The sequence below is a fragment of the Strix aluco genome, chromosome 1 (genome assembly GCF_031877795.1).
Source record: "Strix aluco isolate bStrAlu1 chromosome 1, bStrAlu1.hap1, whole genome shotgun sequence".
NCBI lineage: Eukaryota > Metazoa > Chordata > Aves > Strigiformes > Strigidae > Strix > Strix aluco.
In genome coordinates, this window is record NC_133931.1 from 80,090,245 (window position 1) to 80,115,679 (window position 25,435).

The 25,435-nt window shown below is 43.5% G+C and overlaps 1 protein-coding gene across 7 annotated transcripts in view; it reads right to left on the reverse strand.

Annotated features, from left to right (window-relative positions):
* Positions 1 to 25,435, reverse strand: part of CTNND2 (catenin delta 2) — a 696,862-nt gene that overhangs the window by 269,638 nt on the left and 401,789 nt on the right. For 4 of the 7 annotated variants that reach the window (XM_074825976.1, XM_074825956.1, XM_074825984.1 and 1 more), the window contains one exon: positions 21,625 to 22,189. In XM_074825976.1, the coding sequence (XP_074682077.1) occupies positions 21,625 to 22,189 (565 nt within the window). The remainder of the gene's footprint in view (positions 1 to 21,624; positions 22,190 to 25,435) is intronic. The other 3 variants (XM_074826001.1, XM_074825966.1, XM_074825992.1) reach the window with 1 other exon arrangement.

Consider the following 25,435-nt stretch of genomic DNA (forward strand, 5'->3'; position numbering starts at 1 on the left):
CCACTAACTACGCTGCACTGCTCTGGGTTTCTTGAAACCAAAGCAGTGATGTGCATCAAGGCCACACACAACTCTCATACATGAAAACGGACTCATCCCCCCTCCCTGCCCAAACTGTCCCTAACAGCAATGCTGTTTTTCCCTTGGGGAAGTATAAGGCATCAAGCATTCAAAGACAACTCATTATTAAATTTACAATTCTGCAAGCTGTTAATTATGATGATGTATTTAGCATCAGAGTAGACACAGAACTCTTATGATCATGGTTGTGAAGGAGTGGGTTTTTTTTCTCCCTTCTAGATTAAGAAAAAATCCCAAACCAATGAGAATAGCTAATCCATTATTTAGGGGCTGAAGAAACCACTTGATAACTAATTCCTCAAACAGTCCAATCTTTAGTTTGACAAAAGACTGAGAAATTATTTGATTGCAATGCTGGAGATGCATCACAGTAGAAGTACGGAGAAGACTAAAAGGCTCCAAAATAGCTGCAAGAGGCAAGTAAAGACAAGGAAAAAAGAAAAAAAAAAAATCAAAATAGGGTACATTTATTTTTTTAAACATAACTGATTAACTGTAAGAACAAAGCATACAGAAAAGAATCTTCTCTGTCTTCTGAAGTCTCCAACTGAAACCTGACAGAAAGTGGAATGCCCTTTCTTCTGCACCTCTGTGGAGCCTGTAAAAGTAGACTGTGGTCAGGCTCCAGCAGGGGTATCTTGTGAGCCCTCAGCCAAGGTGAATCAGATTAGGGCAATGATGATAACCTAGAATCAGCCAGAAATGTTACCAGATGAACACACCACATTCCTACAACCTTTGCGCTCCTCCCACATTCAAGAGTGGCCACAGAAAGAACCCAGGAAGAACGCAGTCCTAGGTAACTGGACCAAAAAGATAATCTCCGCTCTTTGCACTTAAAAAGAAAACCTTACTAGCTGAAGATTTCCAAATTACTCAGATATGTTCCTCAGTAGTATAGCAAAATGGTGTTCTTTTTTGACAAAGTCGCACTTTCCACAAGAAGAAAAATACTGTAATCAGACAAGAGTAACATGAGAGAAATACACAAAATAATACCTAATTGCACTTCAGATCTTGTGCAGGCTGTCATGGAAGTAAATACAACATGGAAATAAATGCAACATATTGTAATGACACTGCTAATCTGACAGTCTAGGTCAATAAAGCAAACCAACTATGCTGGCAGCATTTTTCATTTGGAGAAACTAAAGACATTAAAACTATTCAAATGAATGGATACACAGCCATTTGCATTTGCTTTAATAAAGCCTGAAGAGTTATTATTTGTGCCCCTTGTGAAAGCCTTTACAACCAGTCATCCTCCCTTGCTGCAGCCCTGAGAAGGAGCCCTACAAATTCATGATACTCTCTAAACATCTCTAATAGCAAGAGCATACAGTACTGTGCTCCTCTCCAGGATTTAAGAGCTCATTGGAAACATGAAATATGCAGGTGATCATCTCAACATGAAGAAAAACATCCAGATTTGACCAGATAAACCATTCAGCCCTCATTTAGAAATCCTCCATCACAAAATATATTAATCAAGAGTCCTGTTAAGCAGTTTCCTTATGTCTAAGTGTGCTGGTTTTGGCTAGGGGAGTAAGTGAGCGGCTGTGTGGTGCTTAGTTGCCGGCTGGGGTCAAACCATGACAGTCCTTTTTGGTGCCCAGGGTGGGGCTCAAAGGCTTAGAGATAACAACAGATTTGATTGGAATGTGCGATACTGAATTTAGAGCTGTTATTGCTGTTTAGCTATTAATTAACAGGCTCCTGTGCTTGCCACAGGGCTTGCTTGCCTCACTGTATATTAGAGTCTAGTGCTCATTAGTGGCTGCTTTTTGCACTGCTTGCTGTACTGCTGCATTGCTTGTCATCTTACTCTGCTCTGCCTGTGAACATTTTGATAACAGCAACAGTGATGTGCCTGGGCTGGCCGATGGCCAGGACATTGCTGCTATTTCTGTGCTGCTGTGATGGACAGGCTGGAACTCCAGTGTGAACTCAAGTTGACGGAACTGTGACCTGTGAATGAGTCCACGTGGGAGCAAGATACCCCAAAGCGTGTGTGGCCGTGGGTAAACCCATGCCAGAGCAGGTACATCTCAAAGCATCTGTGGCCATGGTTATATCTGTGCCGCAGCAGGTATATCTCTGAAGGGACTGTCGCCCAAGCATAAGTCCATGCTGGAGAAGGTACATCTCAAAGCATCTGTGTGCTGGAGCACCTCAAAGTGTGTGGCCATGGGTAAGCCCATGGCAGAGCAGGTACACCCCTGGAGGGACTGCAGCTGTGGGCAAGGCCATGCTGGAGCAGGTACATCTCTGAAGGCACTGTGGTCCGTGGAGAAGGCTACACTGGAACAGGTGGACCTCAAAGCAACTGTGGTGGTGGTATGTCTATGCCGCAGCAGGTCTACCCCTGGAGACTGTGGCTTATAAATAAGGCTCCACTTGGAGCAGGTACACCCCTAAGGGACTGCAGTCTATGGGTAAGTCCAAGCCAGAGCAGGGGCAAGGGAAGGAGTTCATTCCAATGTTACACCCTATAACCTGGACCAAAAAGACAAAGGGTGGAGACGTAACACATGATCTGAGTTGCATGGTATAGGAATTACTATAGCAGGAACCACCTGAACCAACAGGGACAAGCCTTACATGAAGCAGTGCAAGTGCAGCAGTGACCTGACCTGAGCTGGCTCTGGTGCCCAACAACTCCACAGATCACACCACCTCTCCTGTCCTGAGTGACCACCATAAGAGATGGAGCCCAAGGTCACCGACTAAATGAACTCAGTGGACATCACAGAATCACAGAATCGTCTAGGTTGGAAAAGACCTTGAAGATCATCCAGTCCAACCATCAACCCAACATTAACAGTTCCCAACTACACCAGATCCCTCAGCGCTAAGTCGACCCTACTCTTAAACACCTCCAGGGATGGGAACTCCACTACCTCCCTGGGCAGCCCATTCCAATGCCTAACTACTCGTTCTGTAAAGAAATGCTTCCTAATATCCAGTCTAAACCTTCCCTGGCGCAACTTGAGGCCATTACCTCTTGTCCTGTCACTTGTCACTTGGTTAAAGAGACTCATCCCCAGCTCTCTGCAACCTCCTTTCAGGTAGCTGTAGAGGGCGAAGAGGTCTCCCCTCAGCCTCCTCTTCTCCAGACTAAACAACCCCAGTTCCCTCAGCCGCTCCTCGTACCACATGTGCTCCAGACCCTTCACCAGCTTCGTTGCCCTTCTCTGGACACGCTCGAGTCATTCAATGTCCTTTTTGTAGTGAGGGACCCAAAACTGAACACAGTAATCGAGGTGCGGCCTCACCAGTGCTGAGTACAGGGGCAAGATCACTTCCCTGTCCCTGCTGGCCACACTATTTCTGATGCAAGCCAGGATACCATTGGCCTTCTTGGCCACCTGGGCACACTGCTGGCTCATGTTCAGCCAGCTGTCAATCAACACCCCCAGGTCCCTCTCTGACTGGCAGCTCTCCAGCCACTCCTCCCCAAGCCTGTAGCGCTGCTGGGGGTTGTTGTGGCCCAAGTGCAGCACCCGGCATTTGACCTTATTAAAACTCCTACAGTTGGCCTCAGACCATCGCTCCAGCCTGTCCAGATCTCTCTGCAGAGCCTCCCTACACTCAAGCAGATCAACACTCCCACCCAACTTGGTGTCATCTGCAAACTCACTGAGGGTGCACTCGATCCCCTCGTCTAGATCATCAATAAAGATGTTAAAGAGGAGTGGCCCCAAAACCGAGCCCTGGCAGACACCACTTGTGACTGGCCACCAACCGTTCACCACAACTCTTTGGGCCCGGCCATCCAGCCAGTTTTTTACCCAGCAAAGTGTGTGCCCATCCAAGCTGCAAGAAGTCAGTTTTGTCAGGAGAATGTTGTGGGAAATGGTGTCAAAGGCCTTACTGAAGTCAAGGTAGACAACATCCACAGCCTTACCCTCATCCAATAAGCGGGTCGCCCTGTTGTAGAAGGAGATCAGGTTTGTGTGTGAACATTTTACAGACATTTCATGGGGGTGGTCCACAGACTAAGGGAATAGTAGCTGTATATTATATCAAAGGATAGGAAGCAGGGTGGTGGTTAATGAGGATGTATTGGATAGTGTGAGACCTGGGAATGACGTAAATTGTATGGAATAAGAGGTGGAGAATATGCTGGTTTTGGCTGGGGTAGAGTTAATTTTCTTCACAGTAGCTGGTATGGGGCTATGTTTTGGATTTGTGCTGGAAACAGTGTTGATAACACAGGGATGTTTTAGTTACTGCTGAGCAGAGCTTACACAGCGTCAAGGCCTTTTCTGCTTCTCACCCCACCCCACCAGCGAGTAGGCTGGGGGTGCACAAGAAGTTGGGAGGGGACACAGGCAGGACAGCTGACCCCAACGGACCAAAGGGATATCCCAGACCATACGATATCATGCTCAGCATATAGAGCTGGGGGAAGAAGGAAGGGGGGACATTCAGAGCGATGGCATACGTCTTCCCAAGTCATTGTTACGTGTGATGGAGCCCTGCTGTCCTGGAGATGGCTGAGCACCTGCCTGCCCATGGGAACTGGTGAATGAATTCCTTGTTTTGCTTTGCTTCTATGGCTTTTGCTTTACTTATTAAACTGTCTTTATCTCAACCCATGAGTTTTCTCACTTTTACTCTTTCAATTCTCTCCCCCATCCCAACACAAGGGGAATGAACAAGAGGCTGTGTGGGGCTTAGTTGCTGGCTGGGGTTAAACCACAACACTATGATACAGTAACATCATTAATGAGGTAAGGGCTGAGGATGAAGCTCAATGACCATTATATTACCACTTATCAGTAATGTGGTTATACCATTTAACTTAACTTAGTTGCAACCCCACACACTTCAACACACAGCATATCTCTGGCTACTTGAGGCTCTAAGTATCAAACTCAGGCTCTGAACACGCTAACATACATTGTACTCAGAAGGTTTGATTTTCTAACAGAGAGGATTGACCACCCACAACTGCACAGATTTTTAATTTCAAATATGACAACATTGCTTGTGTAATTTGTGCTGAGTTTTTCCTAGATTAGAAGTTTAAAAAAACCCAGAACAACAAAAACCAACCCCACACAATGGTAAAATTGTAATAAGCCTATCAGTTAGATAAGAGGCTGCAGGCACAGAAACTAAAAGAGAATCACAGCAATTTTGTAGCTTTGTTATGTTGCATGCTTTTCAGAGGACTGAAAGAACTTTTTAATTTAAATGGCACATCAGGGCTGAAAACCCCTCTTGACACGAGTTTCTCTTAGATGCTTGCCCTGAAATGCTATTGTCCTTATAAAAAAAAAATATTATACAGTACCTCACATCATAGCTTCACTGTAATTCTGAAAAAGCAACACATGAGAAAAAGGATATTAATAGTAGGATTTTTACTCTGAACTTGTATGTAATGAAACATATTTTACAGACACTAACCTGGTTTATGTAGTAAAGAAGCTGATGTGAACTCAAAGTGTAGAATCAGAAGTGAACAGGGGGGAGAAGGAGAAAGAAGTCAAATATCCATAGCTAGAGTTTGGATATTGACCTTTTTTTGCCAGAAATTTATGCAGAAACATCTCCAGAATGCTTGTCTGAATACATGCATTCTCTACTCACAACATCGGAAAAGGACAGTATGATCTACAACAAATGTTACCATAAATAATAAAACTCAGATCATGGGAATATACCAGCACTGTGTGATGCAAGTACTGAAAGTGAATACAAATTGTTAAGACATGACAGATTGTTAAATTAACCAGTAAGACATGACAGGCCATACGGCAGTACCAGCTAATGCACACCTTGGGTATATCAGCTTGTGCCCCCGGCACACCAAGGATCTGCATTCACCAGAACCAAAACACAGACTGGAGTGAATTCCTTTTAATTGAGTTCAGATTTTTCTTAAACACAGGTTTCTCACCTGTTTAGATTTTACACACACACACGCGAAATGTATCATTTGGGTCTGAAGTTTTTCCTTCCCTAAATACTGAATTAAAAATTAACTAGCAAAAGTTCAGAATTAAACTCATTTTTGTCCTTATACTCTTTTTCCATTCTCACTACACTATTCTGTCTGTGACTCGGGACTATTTGTACAGATAATGAAGGAAATAACACCATCACTGAACTGACTGATTGCACGTGATGCCTTTCAACTTATATCAAACTCCAGACATCCAGAAAAAAATGTAAATGTGCTACTTTGGCAATCCTGGTCCCCACTATAGGAGATCACTACAAAACAAGTATGAGCTACAACATACAAGCCCACAGAACTGAAAGAACAGACTTGCCTCACCTGTCAGTATCTTAGATTGCTTTTCCTCAGGTTTTCTACTTAAAAGATTAAAATCTAATATGATGCGTGGCCTGGAGTGTTTCTTGTAAACTATCATTGCACTGTCAAACCTATTAGCAGTTTCACTGTCAGGGTACTGTCATGTTCAGCAGTATGGCTCACACTGTGGAATTTCCCAGACATAATTTGTCCATTAACCAGATTAAGTATTTTAGGAAAGTCTCCTCAAAACAGATTGGCTTTGGCTGCTTAAGCAACACTGCAGAACCAGTCTCTGACCTAGGGTCAGCACTTTTCACATTAGTGCTAAAAATAAAGAAAGGTAGGGAGGAAAAAAAAAATTATTACGCTTTTTTAAGTGTAATAAACAGGCCCCAAACAAACTTTAAAAATAATTTAATAAATTTTACTATGTCTTATAAGAAGTATCTGGGTAATTTTTATCCCATTTAAACTAGTTTTTAACCAAATATTGAAATTAATTGCACTCCTAAGTATATTTAAAAGAGAAATAAAGCTTAAAATATTTTCTTTAGTTGTCTATGTTTACATTTCAGTCATGCTGTGTGACTGTACTGCAAGGTACTGTATCAGTTATTTTGGTTCTACAAATCTAGGAAAAACAGAAAAACCCCCACACCATGAATTTGTGTTTCTTCACAAGCATTTTCTTTTTCCTGCTACTGTCCTCATTCTGTTGAAAAGCATTCACCTGCTTAAAACATTTCATCAAAAATAAATTGTTAGTGGAAGGAGAAGTGTGACTAGGAGCAAAGAGATAAGAGGCAAAGATAGCCAGGAAGAAACAGCAGATTAAATGTGACAGACAAGTTCAGGGAGATAATTCCCATTTCATTTCTGATCTAGGGAACTGTCACTGAGGAAAGAACGAAAAACAAAAACTCCCCCAAACCAACCGCTACCACACAGCAACAACAACTTGCCTTCAGCAAGTCAGAAAATTATATATTTTTTTTTAAACTATTAACTGAATGATCACACTGGGTGCTTCTCCTCCACCCCCCCTCTTAAGCTCTGCCTCTTCCCTTCCCTTCAACCTGCCAATTTTCAAAAAAAGGTTAAAGAAGTTCTATGCACGAATGGGAAGAGATACTGCTATCCAGTGATACAAATAGCTGTTTCTAACTTTCCTGCTCACTAACCACTTTGACTGAGGGTTGAGTTCCTCAGTGATAGGATGATGTTACTAAGCAACACTGCCAAGCAGCCATGCATATGCTGTTAGGATAGTTCACCACAGCTTCACAACAACTGAAAATAATATCAAGTCTTTGTAGCAAAATAGATATTCTTTGAAGTTTTGTTAAACATCTTTATCTTAGAAAAGATGAAAGTTTGTTATTTCAAATTTTGAACTGTAAAAGCACGTGTTGCGCTATGGGCTCTATGCTATAGCAGGTGCTGTGGCAATACACTCAACTCAGCAAGTGAAGGAACAGAAATACTAGTGTATTTGGCGAGACATATAAAGTAAATACCCAGAAAAAAACACCTTTACAGGATGTTTTGTGAAACCATACAGTTAACACTTTTCTGATAAGGATTGCAAATCAAAAGGAAGAACAGTGTGTCTTTAAATCCCCAAAGCTGGGTCTTCCTTCCTCCCCAAAGCACAAGGCTGTACACACTTGGGGACCCAATTTCTGCCTCCTAAGCAGCAGCATAGGCTAAGCATATGAAACCCTGTAGATCTTTGTAGGGCTACAGACCACTTACCAGCAGCACGAGTGATCTGCTACAAAGCATTGCTGCCTCCAGCAAAACAAATCAGGCACTATTTCACTGATGCCCGCCAGTGAAAACTTAACTTTCTGATCGTGTTTAACGTTGTGGAAAAGCACAGCATCTAAAACACCCAGCAACTTGCAACTCTTTCCCCAAACCGAGCATCGGCTCAGTGAACCTTAAGTGGAGCAAGTTCTCACAGCAGCTTTGATGCAGGGGGAAGGGGAAACCCTTTCTGCATCAAATCCTCCCTGCACATGGAACAGAAAGAGTATCTAGAGCTTAAATCCAATTAGAAGTGAAAGTCTCAAGATTGGCACAGAAAATTTGTTAAGGAATATGGTTTGTAGAACAGTGGTTCCCAAAGGGAAAACAGTTGCTGTGTAACGCTGTGGAAAAGGTAACACCAGAAAACAAAACTCACTTGGGTAATGAAGCGTCAAGTCTGTCCAACTACAGTATTCCTCAACTGGCTTTTGTTGGGCAACCTGAATTTTTGATCTAATCATACTGTCAACTCCTGGATGTTCACACTTCCAACAGGTGGTTTTCCTGCTAACAAGGAAAACGCAAACAAATTGTTCCAGTGAATCCTGACCATGCATGCATGTTTTTAAAAGTATGAATTTATGATGAATACCACGCATACTTCTTTTACAAACCTACCTTCCAAGTCTCTGATACATGCAGCTGAAATCCAACACACCACAACTGGGGTTTGCTCACAGAAGAGTGTTTGCAACTTATCTTTTGTAGTTCCTTTTACGATGAGACTGCATAGTCTTAGACATGCGAATAATATTAACTTTTGGAGATTTTATCTGTAACACTTTGTACTCAAACTTGCATTTCACTGAGAGAATGGAGAAAAGCATCAGATAGTATTTGTTCTTTTATGTAAAGTCATATTTGATAGAATATTAAACACTTTCTCCTCCCAGCGGCTTTTGCCTCCTCAGTGAGCATTTGTTTGCAATCCCCAGTTTCTAGAATTCACCAAGACCCAAGGTATAAATCTGTGACATTCCAGGGGAAAAAAAAGAACAGGGTTCATTGTCTTTGTCTTTCTTTGGATATTCTGTAACACACTGTATTACTCACCAAGTTTTTATTATTCATTTGAGATTCATTGCATTTAAAATACAAGAGTGAAAACATGGAGCTTTTATTAAATGTATATTGATACAGTCTAACTAAAGAATTTACTTATGCCTGTAAAAAAGTTTAGACCAGCAATTATCAACTTTTAAAACTACGTTCAATAGATTATCATAGCATTATTCAAGTTGGTTCTAGGTTGTTCCCATTACATATACATCAAGGCCTCTGCTAAAACACTTAAAATAATCTCCTATTATTAAAATCATTATAATCTAAAGCAATTCTAACAGGCTTGCTCTATAAATAAAAGAAATGCGGAATGGAGAGACAAAGAAAAGGAATACTGTTAACACCGTGGCCAAGTTTATGATGGAATAATCATCTTATCCCATAGAATAGTCTTCTCTTTTCATTCATTGTGCTTACTAATATAGCAGTCACACAGTAGTAAGCATTTAGTATCCAACTTCCAAAAACTCAGAAAAATATCTTATGTAAATCCTTCCACAATAAGCAGCAGGCAAAAATGGATGGCTATAGATTTTTTTCCATGAACTTATTTAAAGAAAAAAAAAAAAAAGAGACAAGAAAAGAAACAAAACCAGCACAACAGACTTTGTGATGTGCCATTAATCTCACAAATTCAGACACTCCCTGAAAAGCATGGCAAGGAAAGGACTGTAAGCTGAAAGAGTCCTGTCACTCGAGCAGAGAGTCCATGCTAAAAAGAAATGGCCATGACAAATGCTGCAAGAGACAAATGGTGACAGAAGGTCACTGGCAAAAGGAAAGCAGACCTAAGATAAGAAACGTAAGAAATGTGTTCACAGCAGTTTGCAATAAACCACTGGAAGGGTTCAGCTTCAAGAAGGACTTTTAACAGTACTTTCAGTTAGAAGCATGTTAGTCCAAAGGTGACTAACACTTGAGAGATTCTGAACTGTCCCACAATTAGTTCCTGGTTATTCATAAATGCAAATTCACATCATTTGCATGTCAAATGGATGCCTCACCTGTGAAGCAAACACTTCCATGACCCTATGGCTGGCTGAAGACATCTGCATCAAGTTTTGCCTGATGTTACAAAAGCAGTCTGAAACCTACTGCAGACTGAGCAAAACAGTGACATGCAATCCATCACAATTTTGATGAACTTCAGAGAAAAAAGAGATTCTTGGCTAAGACAGTTAATTTTTGAATTCCCAGACTCACAAGATAGGATCTTAAGCAGGGCAGGACACAAATGAGATCACTTTGGAGAAGACTGCTCAGTTATATTCAGCGTTAGCTTCAAATTCTTGCCAAAAGCAGCTTAAGGTCCAAGACAGACAAGGATGACATGAGCTAGACATGAACTCTAACTTCAGACTGAAAGAAATGTAAAATTTGGATGAATAAGCCTTGAAAACTTCGAAACTTTGTCAGAGACCAAAGTACAATCATGCCCCAAGAGTCCCCTATCTTCAAGAGGGCTACCAGATTTAATTCTTTGAGGGAAAAATGAAGAGCATTAGTTCACAAAGATCCTCCAGCCAAGCACATCATGGCTGGTTAGTCAACGCTCTAAAAGCAAAGCCTGCTAGTGAAGACAAGCCACTTGTGATACCTTTTGCCCTCACCCCCTCCTTGGTAAGATGCTACTATCCTAAAAGCTGCCAGGGACTCAACTGATCTTGTCTTTGAAAAAAGACTGGAAAATCCTTCATCAAATCACTTATTCTTACCAGGATTCAGCAGTCGTGATGTATAACCTCCTGTAGGAGTCTGGGCCGCGCTGGGAGAAAGTTAGTGCAGACAGAAGAATGCAAGGACGAAGACAAGGCCAGCAAAATAAGGCTGGCAAAAACACACAAGATAGCAGATAAGTGAGAAACACCTGTGGTCAGCAAAAGCACACAAGTCTGAGCAAAACAGGGTATGAGATAAGGGAGTTTTGGGCTTTACGTGCTAATTGCAATTAACCAATGCAAATGCTTGTAGAGGCGCGTGAACAGCGCGTGTAGATGACCTGTAGCCTATTAGAAGATAGATGAGTGCGTGTACGGAACTTAGTAGAGTATAAATGTAACCAGAAAAGGAAAAATAAAAAAAGATGGACGACCTGATCATCACATTGGTGTTGTGTCGTTTCTGTTCCTGCATGGAGAAATAAGGACCCCGGCTAATGGTGACCCCGACAGCCTCCATTTACTAATAGCAGCCATGTAAGCTAGCAGCCGTTCCTCTGTTAATAAAAGAAGGAGAAGAGGCATGATTGGGGGCTGGAGCACCTCCCTTATGAGGACAGGCTGAGAGAGTTGGGGTTGTTCAGCCTGGAGAAGAGAAGAGAAGGCTCTGGGGAGACCTTATAGCGACCTTCCAGTACTTAAAGGGGGCCTACAGGAAAGATGGGGAGGGACTCTACCAGGGACTGTAGTGATAGGATGAGGGGTAATGGTTATAAACTGAATGAGTGTGGATTTAGATTAGATCTAAGGAAGAAATTCTTTCCTGTGAGGGTGGTGAGACACTGGAACAGGTTGCCCAGAGAAGTTGTGGCTGCCCCCTCCCTGGAAGTGTTCAAGGCCAGGTTGGACGGGGCTTTGAGCAACCTGATCTAGTGGAAGGTGTCCCTGCCCATGGCAGGGGGGTTGGAACTAAATGACCTTTAGGGTCCCTTCCAACCCAAACCGTTCTAGGATTCTATGAAACACATGAAGTCAGGTCTGTGTAAAACAGGCTTCTTGATTTCTTAATCATCCAGGCAGATCAGTTCAGATGAGAAGAGGGCTGTAAAGAGCCTCTCTTGCCCACAGAGGGTCACAGTTATATACCGTTCCCCAGATGAAGTCCTAACTGTACATAACACTCCCAATTTTGCTTCTGATTAGGCCATGAAATATTCTATTATGTTCCTAATATAGGTGGCTGAGACATACTGTAGTCAAGCAGGTCACCCAGGTCTCTTCCTACTCCTGTTTTCAGCCAAAGATTCCTAATTTGTAACTAGTTATTAGGTGCGTTATTAGCTCGGCTCCAATTCTATTCTTCCCCTCTGATCTGCAAAACTCTTGGGGAGGATTTATCTTCCTCTCTTCAGAAAATGCCTCCTAATATTCTGCTATCAAAAAGTTTCCTTGGCATATTTCAGGGTTTTGTGTCGAGATAATAAAATGAAAAAGTATTTTTCAAGTGACCGAAATAGCTCTCCTTGTGGGACTTTATTAGTAGCATCCTTCCCTTCCATTAATTTGATTTTCAAAATGACAAACTGACAATGCTCCTTTGCCCAGATTCTTGCAAGATTATCCATCTTCTCTAGCTTAAGTAAACATTTCCCAAGTGGCACTACAGAAAATGCATCCTCAGACCCCTGACAGGAAATAGAAAGACATCAGATATAATCTAAGAAAAGGTCAGTAAGCAGGTTATTCCAGTACAATCTGGTTTTGGTGAACTCATGTTGCAAATTATCCGATTAACCATCTACCACCTTCACGTCTTATTCTTTTTATCAGCTTTTCTTGTAATGTCCAAAAAAGCACTGTGGTTAGCTGGTCTGCAATTTTTCTTTTACCCAGTCCTCCCTTTCTTCAGGGCATATTGGCCCAAACACTCAAAAGGCTGTCATCTCACCTCCCTCCACCTTCTCCCCCTTCCCCCCACCCTCTAAAATCTGAGAGTCCAACTCACCCTCCTTCATGGATCATGCTCCCAGGACTTTGTATCAAAGTCTTTGAAGAGCTTATGGCACCTTTTGGTGAGCAAATGTAAACACAACTGCATCCCTGCTGAACTGGGATGCTCAGGGAAGGTACTGATTGGGGAAGGACCCCATGGAGAGGAGTCCTTTTGCTCTCCAGTTGCAGGAAATCTGCCCCAGTATCAGAAGGCCACAGCTCCTTCTCCACCCTTGCTTTCCTCTGAGGCAACCCTCTTTAAACCCAGGGAAAGCTTTAGTCCTATGATCAAAAGGTTTTACTGCCCGAGAGCAGCACAGCTGGCTATCTGATAAAAGAGATGGTTCACACCTGGGTTGGAGGGGGAGGGTAAGAGACCGGAAGGCAAGATATTGACATACACTATAGAAGAGATAAAGAAAAGCGTATGCAAAAATTTCCTCAGAAAAGTGAGGCTTGCCTGAGATTTAAGACCACTTGTATTCAAACTAACATGGCACTTTTCTATTCTTCACTTATACACTACGAGTTGCAACTTGATGCACTTACTAAAAATCTATGTCATCCAACTGGTGCTTCATATGCCATGCTTTATAATTGTAAGATTAGTCATCACTTGGTCCTTCTCATTTCAGCACATTAAATTCTGACTTTTGCTTCTACCCACTTATGATAATATACAGTTCCATGAATTCATTATCATTAGACAGTATCTCTCTGCCCTCTGTAATACCACTTTTATAAAAACAAAAGGTATTCTGTCTGTTCTGGGTCCATACCTAGGTGATCTTCAAGTTTGACCCTATGATTACAGAAAAATTGCCTCATTTATCTCCCATGATTGCTCATAGAGCAAGTTTGGTCCAGTGTAGTTTCTGGCAGCCACCACTGATGGCTAATGAACTTCACCTGTGAGCACTCTGCATCTCAGGATGAGTAGCCATGGGCACCTCCCCACTCAAGTTTTGGCCTTAAATAAAGGGAGCCTTCCTCAGCTCCCTAGTTTGCAATCTTCCTGCCATAGTTAATCACTTTAATTTTGATCAGAGGCACTGCTTTACAGTTGGTGTGTGCACACAACAACCAAAGAGCTGTTAAATAGCCCAACAAATGAATGCTTACATTACTGATAAGCTGTGTACTGACTTTCTGGATCTCAGCTACTCCATCTACCGCAAACAGTTTGTGTTCCACGGCAACGGGAAAGGATGGACTTTTCTACCATAGTAAAAATGAAGGGCATGTTCTCAATTCTCTTAAATACCTGAAGACCGTGAGGGACTAAAGACTTCTGTCACTATTTATTGAGACTTTCATGACAAACATTTCCAGGCTACTGGCTAAGGCCTTGCAATGGGGTTTCAGACCCCGAGGAAGCTACAGCTTCCACATGTGCCTTCTCTGTTCAGTGCACAAACGAGACAAACACAGTCATCCCGATTTAGATCGTACAGCACAAGCAAGTATTTTCACTGATGCCACAAAAGCCCGAGTATCAGAAATTTGAGTTGAAGGGGACCTTCCCCCTGCCTAATACTCCTCATCCCATACAACGGCACTCCCTTCTGCTCTGAACAATTGAGTTCAAGGCCAAAGACGTTTGGGAGGATGCAGAATCACTCTCCTGGCAACTGAAGAGGACAACAGGTACGCGAGGACACCATTCAGAGCTGGTAACAGCACAGACAAGACTCAGCCTCACTAGAATGCCCTCAAGACCCAAAAGTTTGGACATATCCTAGTTCATGAGGCCCCATGTAATTCCTGTAATCTCACATACTAAAACTAATACAAATCAACATAAGCAAGACATAGCTTTATGAATTGGAGTGCCAACACCGGCTAATACATTTCCATTGCTCTAAACAAAAGTTCCAAAAAGTCAGGTTCCCAAAACACTGCTCTTTGACTTCATATATGTCATTGGATTTCATCAGCCAAGAAAAAATGACAGAAGAATTCCAGCTCCTCGGATTCACAATCTTTCTGCTAGACACTGACACTTCTCTGTCAGCTTTTTACCAGTTTCAACTCCTTCTTGTGCTTCCTTTCAGCAGGTATGTAAGCACAGACTTTTTAAACTCTGCTCTGATGTTTAAGAAATGTCTTCCAGTGGCTTGCATACTTCCATTTGAATCCTGGCCTTCTTAGGTACACTGCTAAAGTTCAGGACCAGAGGCCAGAAACTGCATGCCAGGTTTATGGTACAAGCAACAGCACAGGCTTTGGTACTAACCAGAAGCATATTTGATGTTACATTCACCTAAAAGCCCAGAAACAGCCACTGCCACTCAGTTTCCCCCAGTCATTGAAGTTAAAATACCTGCAGCTTCATACCAGTTGAATCTATTTTCAGCAGTGCTGCAGACTGGTTTTCTTTGCCTAAGAGCTTGTTATTTTGCAATGTTATTCGGTTTCACACTCCTCTGAAAGACCATCGGGATGATCAGTCAAATGATATCCCATATCAAGAACAGGAAGCAAGGGGAACGGTTATGGTCAGTATGAGAACAGGACCCAAGTTTAGACACATTTGTAGCATTTGCTCACACGGGAATTCAAAGCTCAAGTTCATTAGCTCAAAGATATATGTATGTACGTGGGGCCTCCATATTTGGCTCTTGTCAATTAACCTTCTCCTACGAGCAAATTAATTTCATGTGAGCTAGATCTGAAAGTCACAGGAACAAAAATCATGGCAATATTAAGATATTTCAAAGACATCCATCTTACTCCGTCTGTTTTATTGCTGTAGACTGGCCATTTTGGCTACATTGTCCAAGTTGGAATTGAGCGCTATTGTAAATGTTTCAGTTGTAACTATAACATAATTATTGCTGAAGGAATAGGTAGAAGTAAAACTAGGGTAAGAAAAGCAAAGTGAACATTGAGTTGTGTAATTGTATCAGCTCCAAGACCAGCAGCAGCACTTCTAACCTCCAGGTTGCAATGCGGAAACAAGTAACTTAGTATCAAAAAGATACCAAATTGTAAGTCTCTGATTAATATCTGAAATATTACTGGATACCTCAAAATCTTGTTTTCTTGTCTGAAAGAAAGAATCTCAAAACAACGAGTAGAAGGAAAAAAAAATCCTAGGACTGCACTGTCTGTCCCAGAACAAATGGGCATTAACAGTGTTCTCATGTATAAAGGCTCCGACAGCAGATAAAGGAATCTTCTAGCTAATAAAAACAAAAAAAACCACACTTAGAAAAAATCTATAGAAAATTATTTTGGTTAAAATTAATGAAGCAATTTTGTTCTCCCTGTAAAAGAAATACAGGATTCTGTAAAAAGACAAGAAAAATAGTTAAGGGAAACAACTGAGTGTCCTTTTTCTTATGACCAATCATAATGATAGTCCAAGTTCCACACCTTATCTTAAAGCCAAAAAATCCAAATATTTTCCTTCCTTACCTGTCCAAAGAAGTACAACTGCACATCACACCTAGACTGTTTCATAAGCTCAGCCCTGTGTCTCAGGTTGGGATTTTAAGGCACAGAGAACTTTTAATTCTGGGGTGATTTAGATCGATCCACTTTGGCTGTGGGTTAACACTTTGCTTGTACCCTCCTTATCTATAATGACCTGCCCAAAAGCTGAACGATGATGCACGTGGCAAAGTCTTGTCTGCATTTGCAAACGGTGGGAATCTGGGTTTGATGGAGTCTAAAAAGGATATTTTAGTTGCATACAATTTCAGTCCCCTCAAAGAGGCTGATTTTAACTCAGGTTAGCACTAACATTGATTCTAATGCTATCTAGCTCTGCTAGGATTATTTCTCCCTCACGTAGAGGTTTGAAGGAAGGGGGTGGGTGCATGTATGCTCACAAGCAGTCATGCAGCCATTCTAGCACAAACACATAGTACAGCGTGACCTACTGGAGAACTCTAACACTTAACCAGATAATTTTTTGTAAAGACGGCAATGAACCAGTGATATACAGATGATCCAATATTTTCATACAATGGAAAGGAAATCTAAACCCATGCTAGTGGTAATGTATATCAGTTATCCCACACACAGTCGCATAAACTGATCTGTTCCGTGCCTGTATGACTGCACACCGAAATGCTAAAACGTGTCAGCTCTCACCATCAAATAGCAGTCCTGCCATAAATCTCAACAGGAAACCAGGGTTCCTGGTGTCACATGCAGTGAAAAGCTTACAGAAGGAGAAAGGGCGAAGGAAGGTCCCCAGCAAAGAGGCAGAAGAGCAAGACAATACAGACAAAGGAGAAGGAACTAGTTAAGACCCTGATGAACTTAGAACTCTTTGCTCACTAAAGAGTGAAAAGCATATTTCATATATTAACCCATGCCACATTTTTATAAACTGGTGCTATTTTATCATTAATATTAATAATACATGCATACAAACAGTCCTACTTCAGAAAGAACAAATTCCTTTTCTTTTTGATTTTACGGGGAACTGAAAGAAGATTCTGTCTGCAAACACGAGGTTGAGCACTGAAGTTTTCAGCAGCGGCACCAGGTCTGTCTGAGGGATGCTGCAGCTCTTTTTTCTGTGGAACATGTCACCACTACATGAAGAACAGCTGCATAATATTCTTTCCACCTAACATTATACACAGTGATTCACACCAACACTCATTTCTTAAACCTAACCTTTTAGTACTGCTGATGAAGCATGATGCAGCCTTAAAACATATTTATTTTCTTTTTAGTCCTTTGTAATAAAGTAATGTTTAAAATTACCTGCCATTGTCTTATGTGTCCCTAGTCTTCCCTAAGCCTAGATGAAGAGGCAAGAGCAGCTCTGCAACACCAGGGCTGCTCCCCTGTCACATAACCTGAGGCACAAACTACCTCAACAACATCCTTTCACCGCCTTCTCTCCCTTTGCTCCTAAGCAAACCCACTACTCCTTTGGTACCATCTATCTGATTCTGACCAGCAGCAGATGCTTCAGAGGACAATGAAAAGTGGCCTCCTGAAATGGTTTTCCCGTGTTTCTGCTGCTTGCTGTCCTACACACTCCTTGTTCCAGGCAAAACGGGCTACTTTGGCAAGTTTGGCTCCCAGCAGCACTCCGCAGCTTGGTCCAGGCGTGGAAGCTGCAAGAAGGTATTTACAAACTGTGCTTTCTGGATTCAGATTACTGCTTGAACAGACAGTTGAGTACGCTTTGCAGCAGTGCAGATCGGAAAGCTACTTTCAAAACTGTAACCGAAGATCATAGCAACAAAGCAGCTAAACTAAGAATAAACATGGCAAGTGTACACTCACATGAACCACTATATACACACGTACATGCACACGCCTGGCAATGGTAACAGTTCAAGTATAACCAGACTAAAATCCATTTCGGAAGTCGTTTCTAAGGTTACTCGGTTAAAACTGACTCATTGCATGCTGTTGCACGTCTTATTTTAAATTCAGGATGCAGTCTAAGAATTGCCATTTTTACAATTTCGAGTTGTTTCATAATTGAGTTTGTAGGAAATTAATAGAAATAATGCCATCTCTTCAATTAAGTCTTACACAGATTCATTTTTGGGCAACCTATGTTTGTCTTGTACATTGTCAACTACAATTTAAAAAAAAATTGGATCATATGTGAAGGTCTTCTCTTTTAAACATCTAACCCTGCTACTGATATCATTCGGTTTGTTTAGCACACCAGGATCCAGCAGTATTCATGAGCTAGATAGCTCCAGTACAAAGTTCTAATATCATGCAAAAAAATAGAACAAATACATCCCCAGTAATTACTACAAATAATTATTTTTTCTTCCCGGAGATAAAAAAAGATTACTTTGAGTAACATCATCCCTGTGATGACACATACATACCAATGCAACTCCACATTAATCACAGTAGGCAAACCATCAATCAGTGCAATGTGACAACTATTCTCCACTCCTCCTCCTCCTCTCTCTCAAAAAAAAAAAAAAACCAACCAAAACCCATCTTTGGACGTTGTGAACAAGAAGCAAAAACCCAATTTATGGAACATTAGCTTGTCAACATACAATTCCTTGCTCTCCTTCTCAATGGGTTTGATTTCGAACATAATGACTGGAAAACTCCTGCAATAACATAATATACTCGCAGCTCAAATACCAAACCTGTTCTGAGCAAAAAATACCTATAGAAAACAAAACCTTTTTTTAAAAAAATACATTAATTTTAAGCCTCTGTGTAGTCCATTGACTTCAGCAAATCCAGTGAAAGTCCAGGAGATTAGTCAGGCACTTAACACTGCTAGGAAATGTGTAACTCTGGAATGGCAGGGAGGCCATAAGGAACATGCTACAGAACAGTAGTGGAAAATAACGGGTGGGAGCACACAATAGGAAACTTTTGCAAAAGAACGGGTCATGTGATAGAGCTCCTTTCAAGGACTCCTTGAAAGGCATGTCACCACTGTGAAAAATAAAATGGTATTTACTAACATACTGTTGCTTCCACTTTGATTTTTTTTTTTTTTAAGTAGCAACACTATCTCGGCATGTCTATGTCTGTCACCTAATACTTATACAAGTTACAGGATTTTCCATTTGTTATAAAACACTGAGATTTTTTTGCACATATTAAAACCAAATTCCTATGAGGTGCAGTAACTCAGAAGCTTGTTATGTTTGCTCTGATAGGCACAACACTTGGAAAAGTTAGTGTTACTTTACAAATTTTTACAAACTTAATAGCGTGTTCAAATGATCAATCACTACTCCCCTCCCATACAAAAATCCAGACAAAAATACACCAACCATTTCCTAAATGAATGTGTCCATAAGCTTTTCTTTCACCAATAATCAGTGAAAAGCAACTCCTCGCAGCAGGTCCTAAAAAGAGGCAGGGAGGGAAGTACCTACGTTATGCAAGATGCAGATGTCATCTTATCAAAAGATTTTATTTAAAAGCAATCTAAGAAAATCAATGCCAGTTTCTTCTTCATGTTTATTCAAATCACAGTAGAAAAGCCCAGTAAGAATGCCTGTACAACCACTATTAGCCAAAAAGCCAAAAAAAGTCTAAACCCATGTTGCAACTTAGGTCTAGTGTAGGACAAACAGCTTCTCTAACACTGTAGCACTTCAGAGTCATTACAATAGGCCTTAAGGCCCTTCAGAAGAAGTTTTAACTAAGCTATCATCACAGGTTTGATGCTGCAATGCTATAAAAGATGCCTTCTTCAAAAATGAAAACCAAAATCCCAGTACAAAGAAATTCCAATGCTAAAAGTATGTAAAGAGAAATATGGACTGTGCCTGTTAGAAACTTCCTGAAGCAAAGACTTCTATCCTAGAACAAAGGTAAAGAAAAATCAGGGAAATACTGGTAGTTCATACCCACAGGTATATAAAGCTTCAAATTGAATTATCCTCGGTTCCTCTGACACTGAGAGTTCCCTCCACACCTATTTAGACTCAAGAAACTCTTTCTATAGGATGAAGTTGAAAAACTTCCTAAAATACAAAGTCTGCAGCAACTCTACATTTCCGCTTTACTCTACAAAGGCAGTATTTAACACCTGTGGCCACCAGTGTGCTAGACTACAGCAGGGAGAAGTTATACCAACACAGCTGCTAAATAAACCGCTTTGTAATTTGAGACTTAATATTTGACAACAGGATTGATGTAAGTGTCCTGAGATCTCGATTTTGGCATCATTTAGGGATGCTACCTCTACATGTTCTGAATGTCAAAAGTGGTGTTACATAAACAAAAAAGAAGTTTTTAAATCCCACCCTTCAAATAAGAAAAAACCCCATCCAATAGTTCTTACAAGGAGATACAGTAATACTATATTTTATTATCAGTTAATTTTATCTGTATGTTCATATGGGATGCCAACAACTGCTGGAGCGGGGGAGGGGAGGTGGGTGAGAGGAGAAAAGGGGGGTGAAAAGCGGTTTTAACTCCAGTAAGAAAGTTGTGTACCTGCCTGATAAACACAGCCAAACCTCTTTATGTATCCTATTTATCTTCAAATCTATTTATGTCACACAAGAGAACATATGAGCATAGCAGCTGTTACTATAGCAATGAAACTGGAAATTTTGAGAACACAAAAAAAAACCCACCCCTGAAGGATGCTCAGTTTAGCAGGGAGATGGTTTAGAGAACAGCGCACCAGTATCTCACTTCTAGGATCTGTTCAAAGTCTGCGGTTACAGAGACATTAAATCAGCTGTAACAGCCTGTTCCCTAAAGAGCGCTCGGAGCCAAATACCCGCTACCCATTACTCGGCACGACGCGGCACACCGGGAGTTCCTGCTGAGTAACCCCAAACTTGTCAAATACCCCAGAACCGCCTGTAAATCCGGGCAAGAGCCATTCCCTGCGAAACGCTCACGGTGTTTGATCGCGGCAGAGAAGGGCTTCACCATAGTAACATACTCCCCACCCGAGCCGTGGGTCTCGGCGAGCCCCGCACAGCCCCCCCCGCACCCCTGCCCAGCACCGGGAGGGTGCCAGGAGGAGCACGGTACTTTCTTCGAGGCGCCGGCAGGCAGCCTGCCTCTCCCCGCTTACCATCGCCGGAAGGAAAACCGCAATTCCCCCAACCCCCTCTTCTGTCCAACCCGCCCCACTCCTTCCTCCCCTCGGCCGGCGGCCCCCTCACCCCGCCCCGGGGGACGCGCCGGCCGGCGGGACGCTGCCTCCCCCCCCCGCCCCCCACCGCTCCGCGGGCGCGGCGGCACCGCGCACCGCCCGTCCCCCCCCCCTCCGCGGCCGCGGACCCGCGGGCGCTACCGGCCGCGATTTACCTGCGAGGGAGCCGGGTCTCTGCAGGGTGGCGGTGGCGTACAGCTCCTGGGAGTGCTTGCTGTACTGATCGGCAGCGTGAACCAGCCGCTTGGTAGGCGACAGGGTGGCGTAAGTGCCGATGGTGGAGCTTAACTGGTGGATAGGAGAGGAGGAAATGTTAGACTGGACGGTGGGCGGGGAGGTCACTCGGATGGGGGACGGCGACAGTCCCGCCGAGGAGACGACGATGTTGATGGGCGAGCTGGTGCTGTAGGACTTGGCCAGGCGGCTGGGGGACTGCTTCGGGGAGGAGAGGCGCTGCGCGGTGGCGTAGGCGGCGCCCTCGGCGGCGGAGCCGGCCCGCGGCAGCTTGGTGGGGGAGCCGCCGGGCTGGGCGGGCAGCGGGGAGCTCACCCGCTGCGCCGGCAGCGTGGAGCTGGCGTAGTAGAGCGCGGCGGCGTGCTGGGGCTCGGGCAGGTGGAAGGCGCTGCCGTGGCTGGGCGCGAAGGGCTCCCGCGGCTGCGGGGCGGCGGGCGGCGGCGGCTCCGGGCCGCCCGGGTGGGCGCCGCGGCCCCCCGGGCCCTGCTGCGGGAAGGAAAGGCAGAGGCGTCAGCGGGGCGGGGGGGGGGGCGGCTCCCCCGGCCCTGCGAGGGGCGAGGGGGCTCGCTCACCGGAGGACACCCGCCCCCCCCAGCCGCACGCAGCCCCCTCGTCGACCTCCAGCCGGGCCCGGCGCCCGCGGCGTTGCGGGGCTCGTTCCCCGGCCGGGGCGCTTCCAGCCTCGGGGGGAAAACCGGCCGCCGGCGGGGGCCGAGCGGCGCGGCAGCCCCGCGTCACGGCCGGGGCCTCCTGCCCGGCCAGGCGCTCGCCCACCTGCCCGCCCTCACACCGGCCATCGCCCGGCCCGACTCTGAACAAATCAATGAAAATATTTATTTAACAACACCCCCACCCCGCGCACTTTTGTTCTGCCCGAACCAGCAAGGAGCAGTTGAAGCCCCGGAAAAGGTCTTTACATCGCGTAGCTTTCCTCGCAGGAAAGCGAGCCCACGGGGCGCGACCGCAGCCCCTTCCTCGCGTGAAGAAGCGGAGGGGAAAAGCACGGCCCGCGCCGGCGCGGCAGCCGGTCGCCTCTTTAACTTCTTGAGGCGGCTGAAAGGGGAAGGGGGGCGCGGGAGGAGCGGCCGGGGCCGGGGCCAGCGGGGGGGAATCCTGGAGGGAAGGAGGGAGCGCCCCGGCCCCGCCGGCCGCGGGCAGGGCAGCGCGAAGTTCCCCTAAAGGCCTGTAATAGGGGGTGGGGGGGGAAGGAGGCAGAGAGCGAGCAAAAATCCTCGGCAGATGCTGCCCGTTAGAAATTCCAGTTCTGTGCCTGAGCCGCTTCTAGAGCAGCAAAGGATGGAGCTCGCCCTTACAAACAGGCGGCTTCCCCTTCTTTATCGGGGATCTTAGGCTCAAGAGATCATCTGTGAATCTGGTAACATTAAAATCCTCTCGTAAGTTCACCCCGCAGTGAGCAGGAGCTCAGCGCTCTGTTAGAAGACACACTCTTGTTTCAGATACTATTTTTTTTTTTTTTTTCCCCCGGTTATGCAGGGGATTTACTTGAAACCTGAGGAAGCGCCCCAGATCCCAGGAGTTGACAGTGCGGTTTGCATTGGTCTGACCAGTGCTTCGCCCAAACACGCACACCTCTCAGCTACAGAGCTCCTTAGCGAGAAAAGCCTTTAAAATGTGAATAATGAATTTTGTGACTCAATTCAAAGAGGTGTGATGAATGCCGACAGCAGAGTTGCCTCACATTTAAATAGCAACATGGTTTTTTAGTAGCATCCTACAGGAAAAAAACAAGTAAACAAAAGCACCATATTCCTGGTATTGATTTATTTTCACTACGATACCCAATAAAGGATTTGGTCAGGAATTAAGGACAAGATAAAACACTGGAGCAAAGAATAAATGAGGTTCAAAATGACAGAAATGTGTACTTCTTCCCATGGACAGTCACTGGCAATTTTTCTGCCCTTTTTTACTGTTGGAGCCTCACCCCTCATCTTAAATGCTTTGCATCTGGGGGAAGAATATGTATTTTTCTAGACATGGACAAGAAACAAGGCTTTGGAGGAGCTGGTCTTGGGGCTTTGCTCCCAGTTGTTAGTAGCGTGGAGGCCACTAGCCCTCGCAGCGTTCAGGGAGGGAGCACTGCCAGACCCAAACCTCACTGGCTTCCGGAGGGTTTTGTGCCCCGAAGAGCAATGGCCTGATAGATAAATGTAATGTAAACTGTTCCTTCCAGCTGTTCTGTTGGTAAGTCCCGGGCGGGCAAGGCGATCACAGATGTAAGTAGCCTGCCTGCTGTTGAGTTGGACTGTTCTGATTGTGGCGGTGAGTTACAAACACCACAGCATCAGGTAGGAGCCTTGAAATTTTAATAAATGGCCAGCAAGCTCAAGTCACTCATTTGAAAGACTCCTAACAAAGACCAGGAAGGCGAATGCTGGGAACATCAGTGGACTTTTAAAAGCTGCTTTCATGCTGAGCTACTTACCGTCTCTGCTTTAAACTGGACAGAAGGGCTAATCTGCAACTGACTGTTCAGTAATGTATTTGACAGGAGTGCAGTTTTCATTTTCCAGGTTTAAACTGTATGGTAACAAGTTTTGTAAAAACAAGCAGGCTGACAAGATTTAAAACAACATGGACAGAGCAAGTTTTGCACATGATGAAAGGTTGTTTGAACCAGCTATGTTATCAATTGATATCTGTTAGTAAGTTTCACTTTTTGGGCTGTTAAGTGGCATAATAATGTATTTTGTAATACTCAACATTGTTCCAAACTACAGTCTTCTGCAATGTTACCAATGTTACTGCAACACACTGCTAGTGCACTGGTAACTTAAGACAGTTTGTCACTGATCACAAGGATTTTAGGCAAGCATTGTCAACAATGCTTGTCAACATTGTCAACATTGTATACAAAATTTCTCTTTTTAATCTACTTCTACACTGCTTGATGTGTCAAGGATTTAGTGTAATTAATTTCAAGTAAACCACTGTTATCCCATATTCCTAATAAATATCTATAAAGCTGCAAGCATTCTGCAAGTACTAACTCAAAACCCCCAAAAAATCCCACGTCACAATTGTCTGCTATAGGGAAGAAGGTGTAGTGGTGGGACACAAGAATTAAATGCTTAATTAAAAACGCAGTGTATAGCACTTCCTAAAAAGCTAAGCATTTGCTCTGTGTGAAGGAGAGAACTTTTGGATGAACAGATTGCAATGAAAACATTAGCATGCAGTATTTTCTAGGATGTGACTAATCTCAGACCTGTCTTAAATTTACTGTGAGGTTCTTATGTTTTTTCAAAGGGCCAAGCGTACAGGCACGTTCTCCACTCATGTTTTAAGAGGCAAAATGTGTTCTAGTTTCTCCCTGTCTCTCTCCCTGTCTGCTGCTTAAGACAACCATACAGGCATGTCATTGTTCATCCTGCAATGTGACATTATACTTCACAAGGAAGAATGAAATACAGTGGTATTCCTCCCTTATTTTTCCATTTATCCATTATTGTTGTCAACCGGATAATGAAACTGTGTTTGAACTAATAAACTGAGAGCAAATTTGTTTCCCAGTTGTTAGATCCTCTTGCATCAATCTATTTCATAGATGTGAACAAAAATCAAGGACTTTCTTACTACAGCCCTATAAATAGCTATTCTAAGACTCAGAGATTTTATTTTTCTGGCATCCTGAAGAAAAGGAGCCTGATTTGCTTATTTGGATTCAATACATGGATTCTGATATATCCTTTTTTAATAGCAGAAATGTGT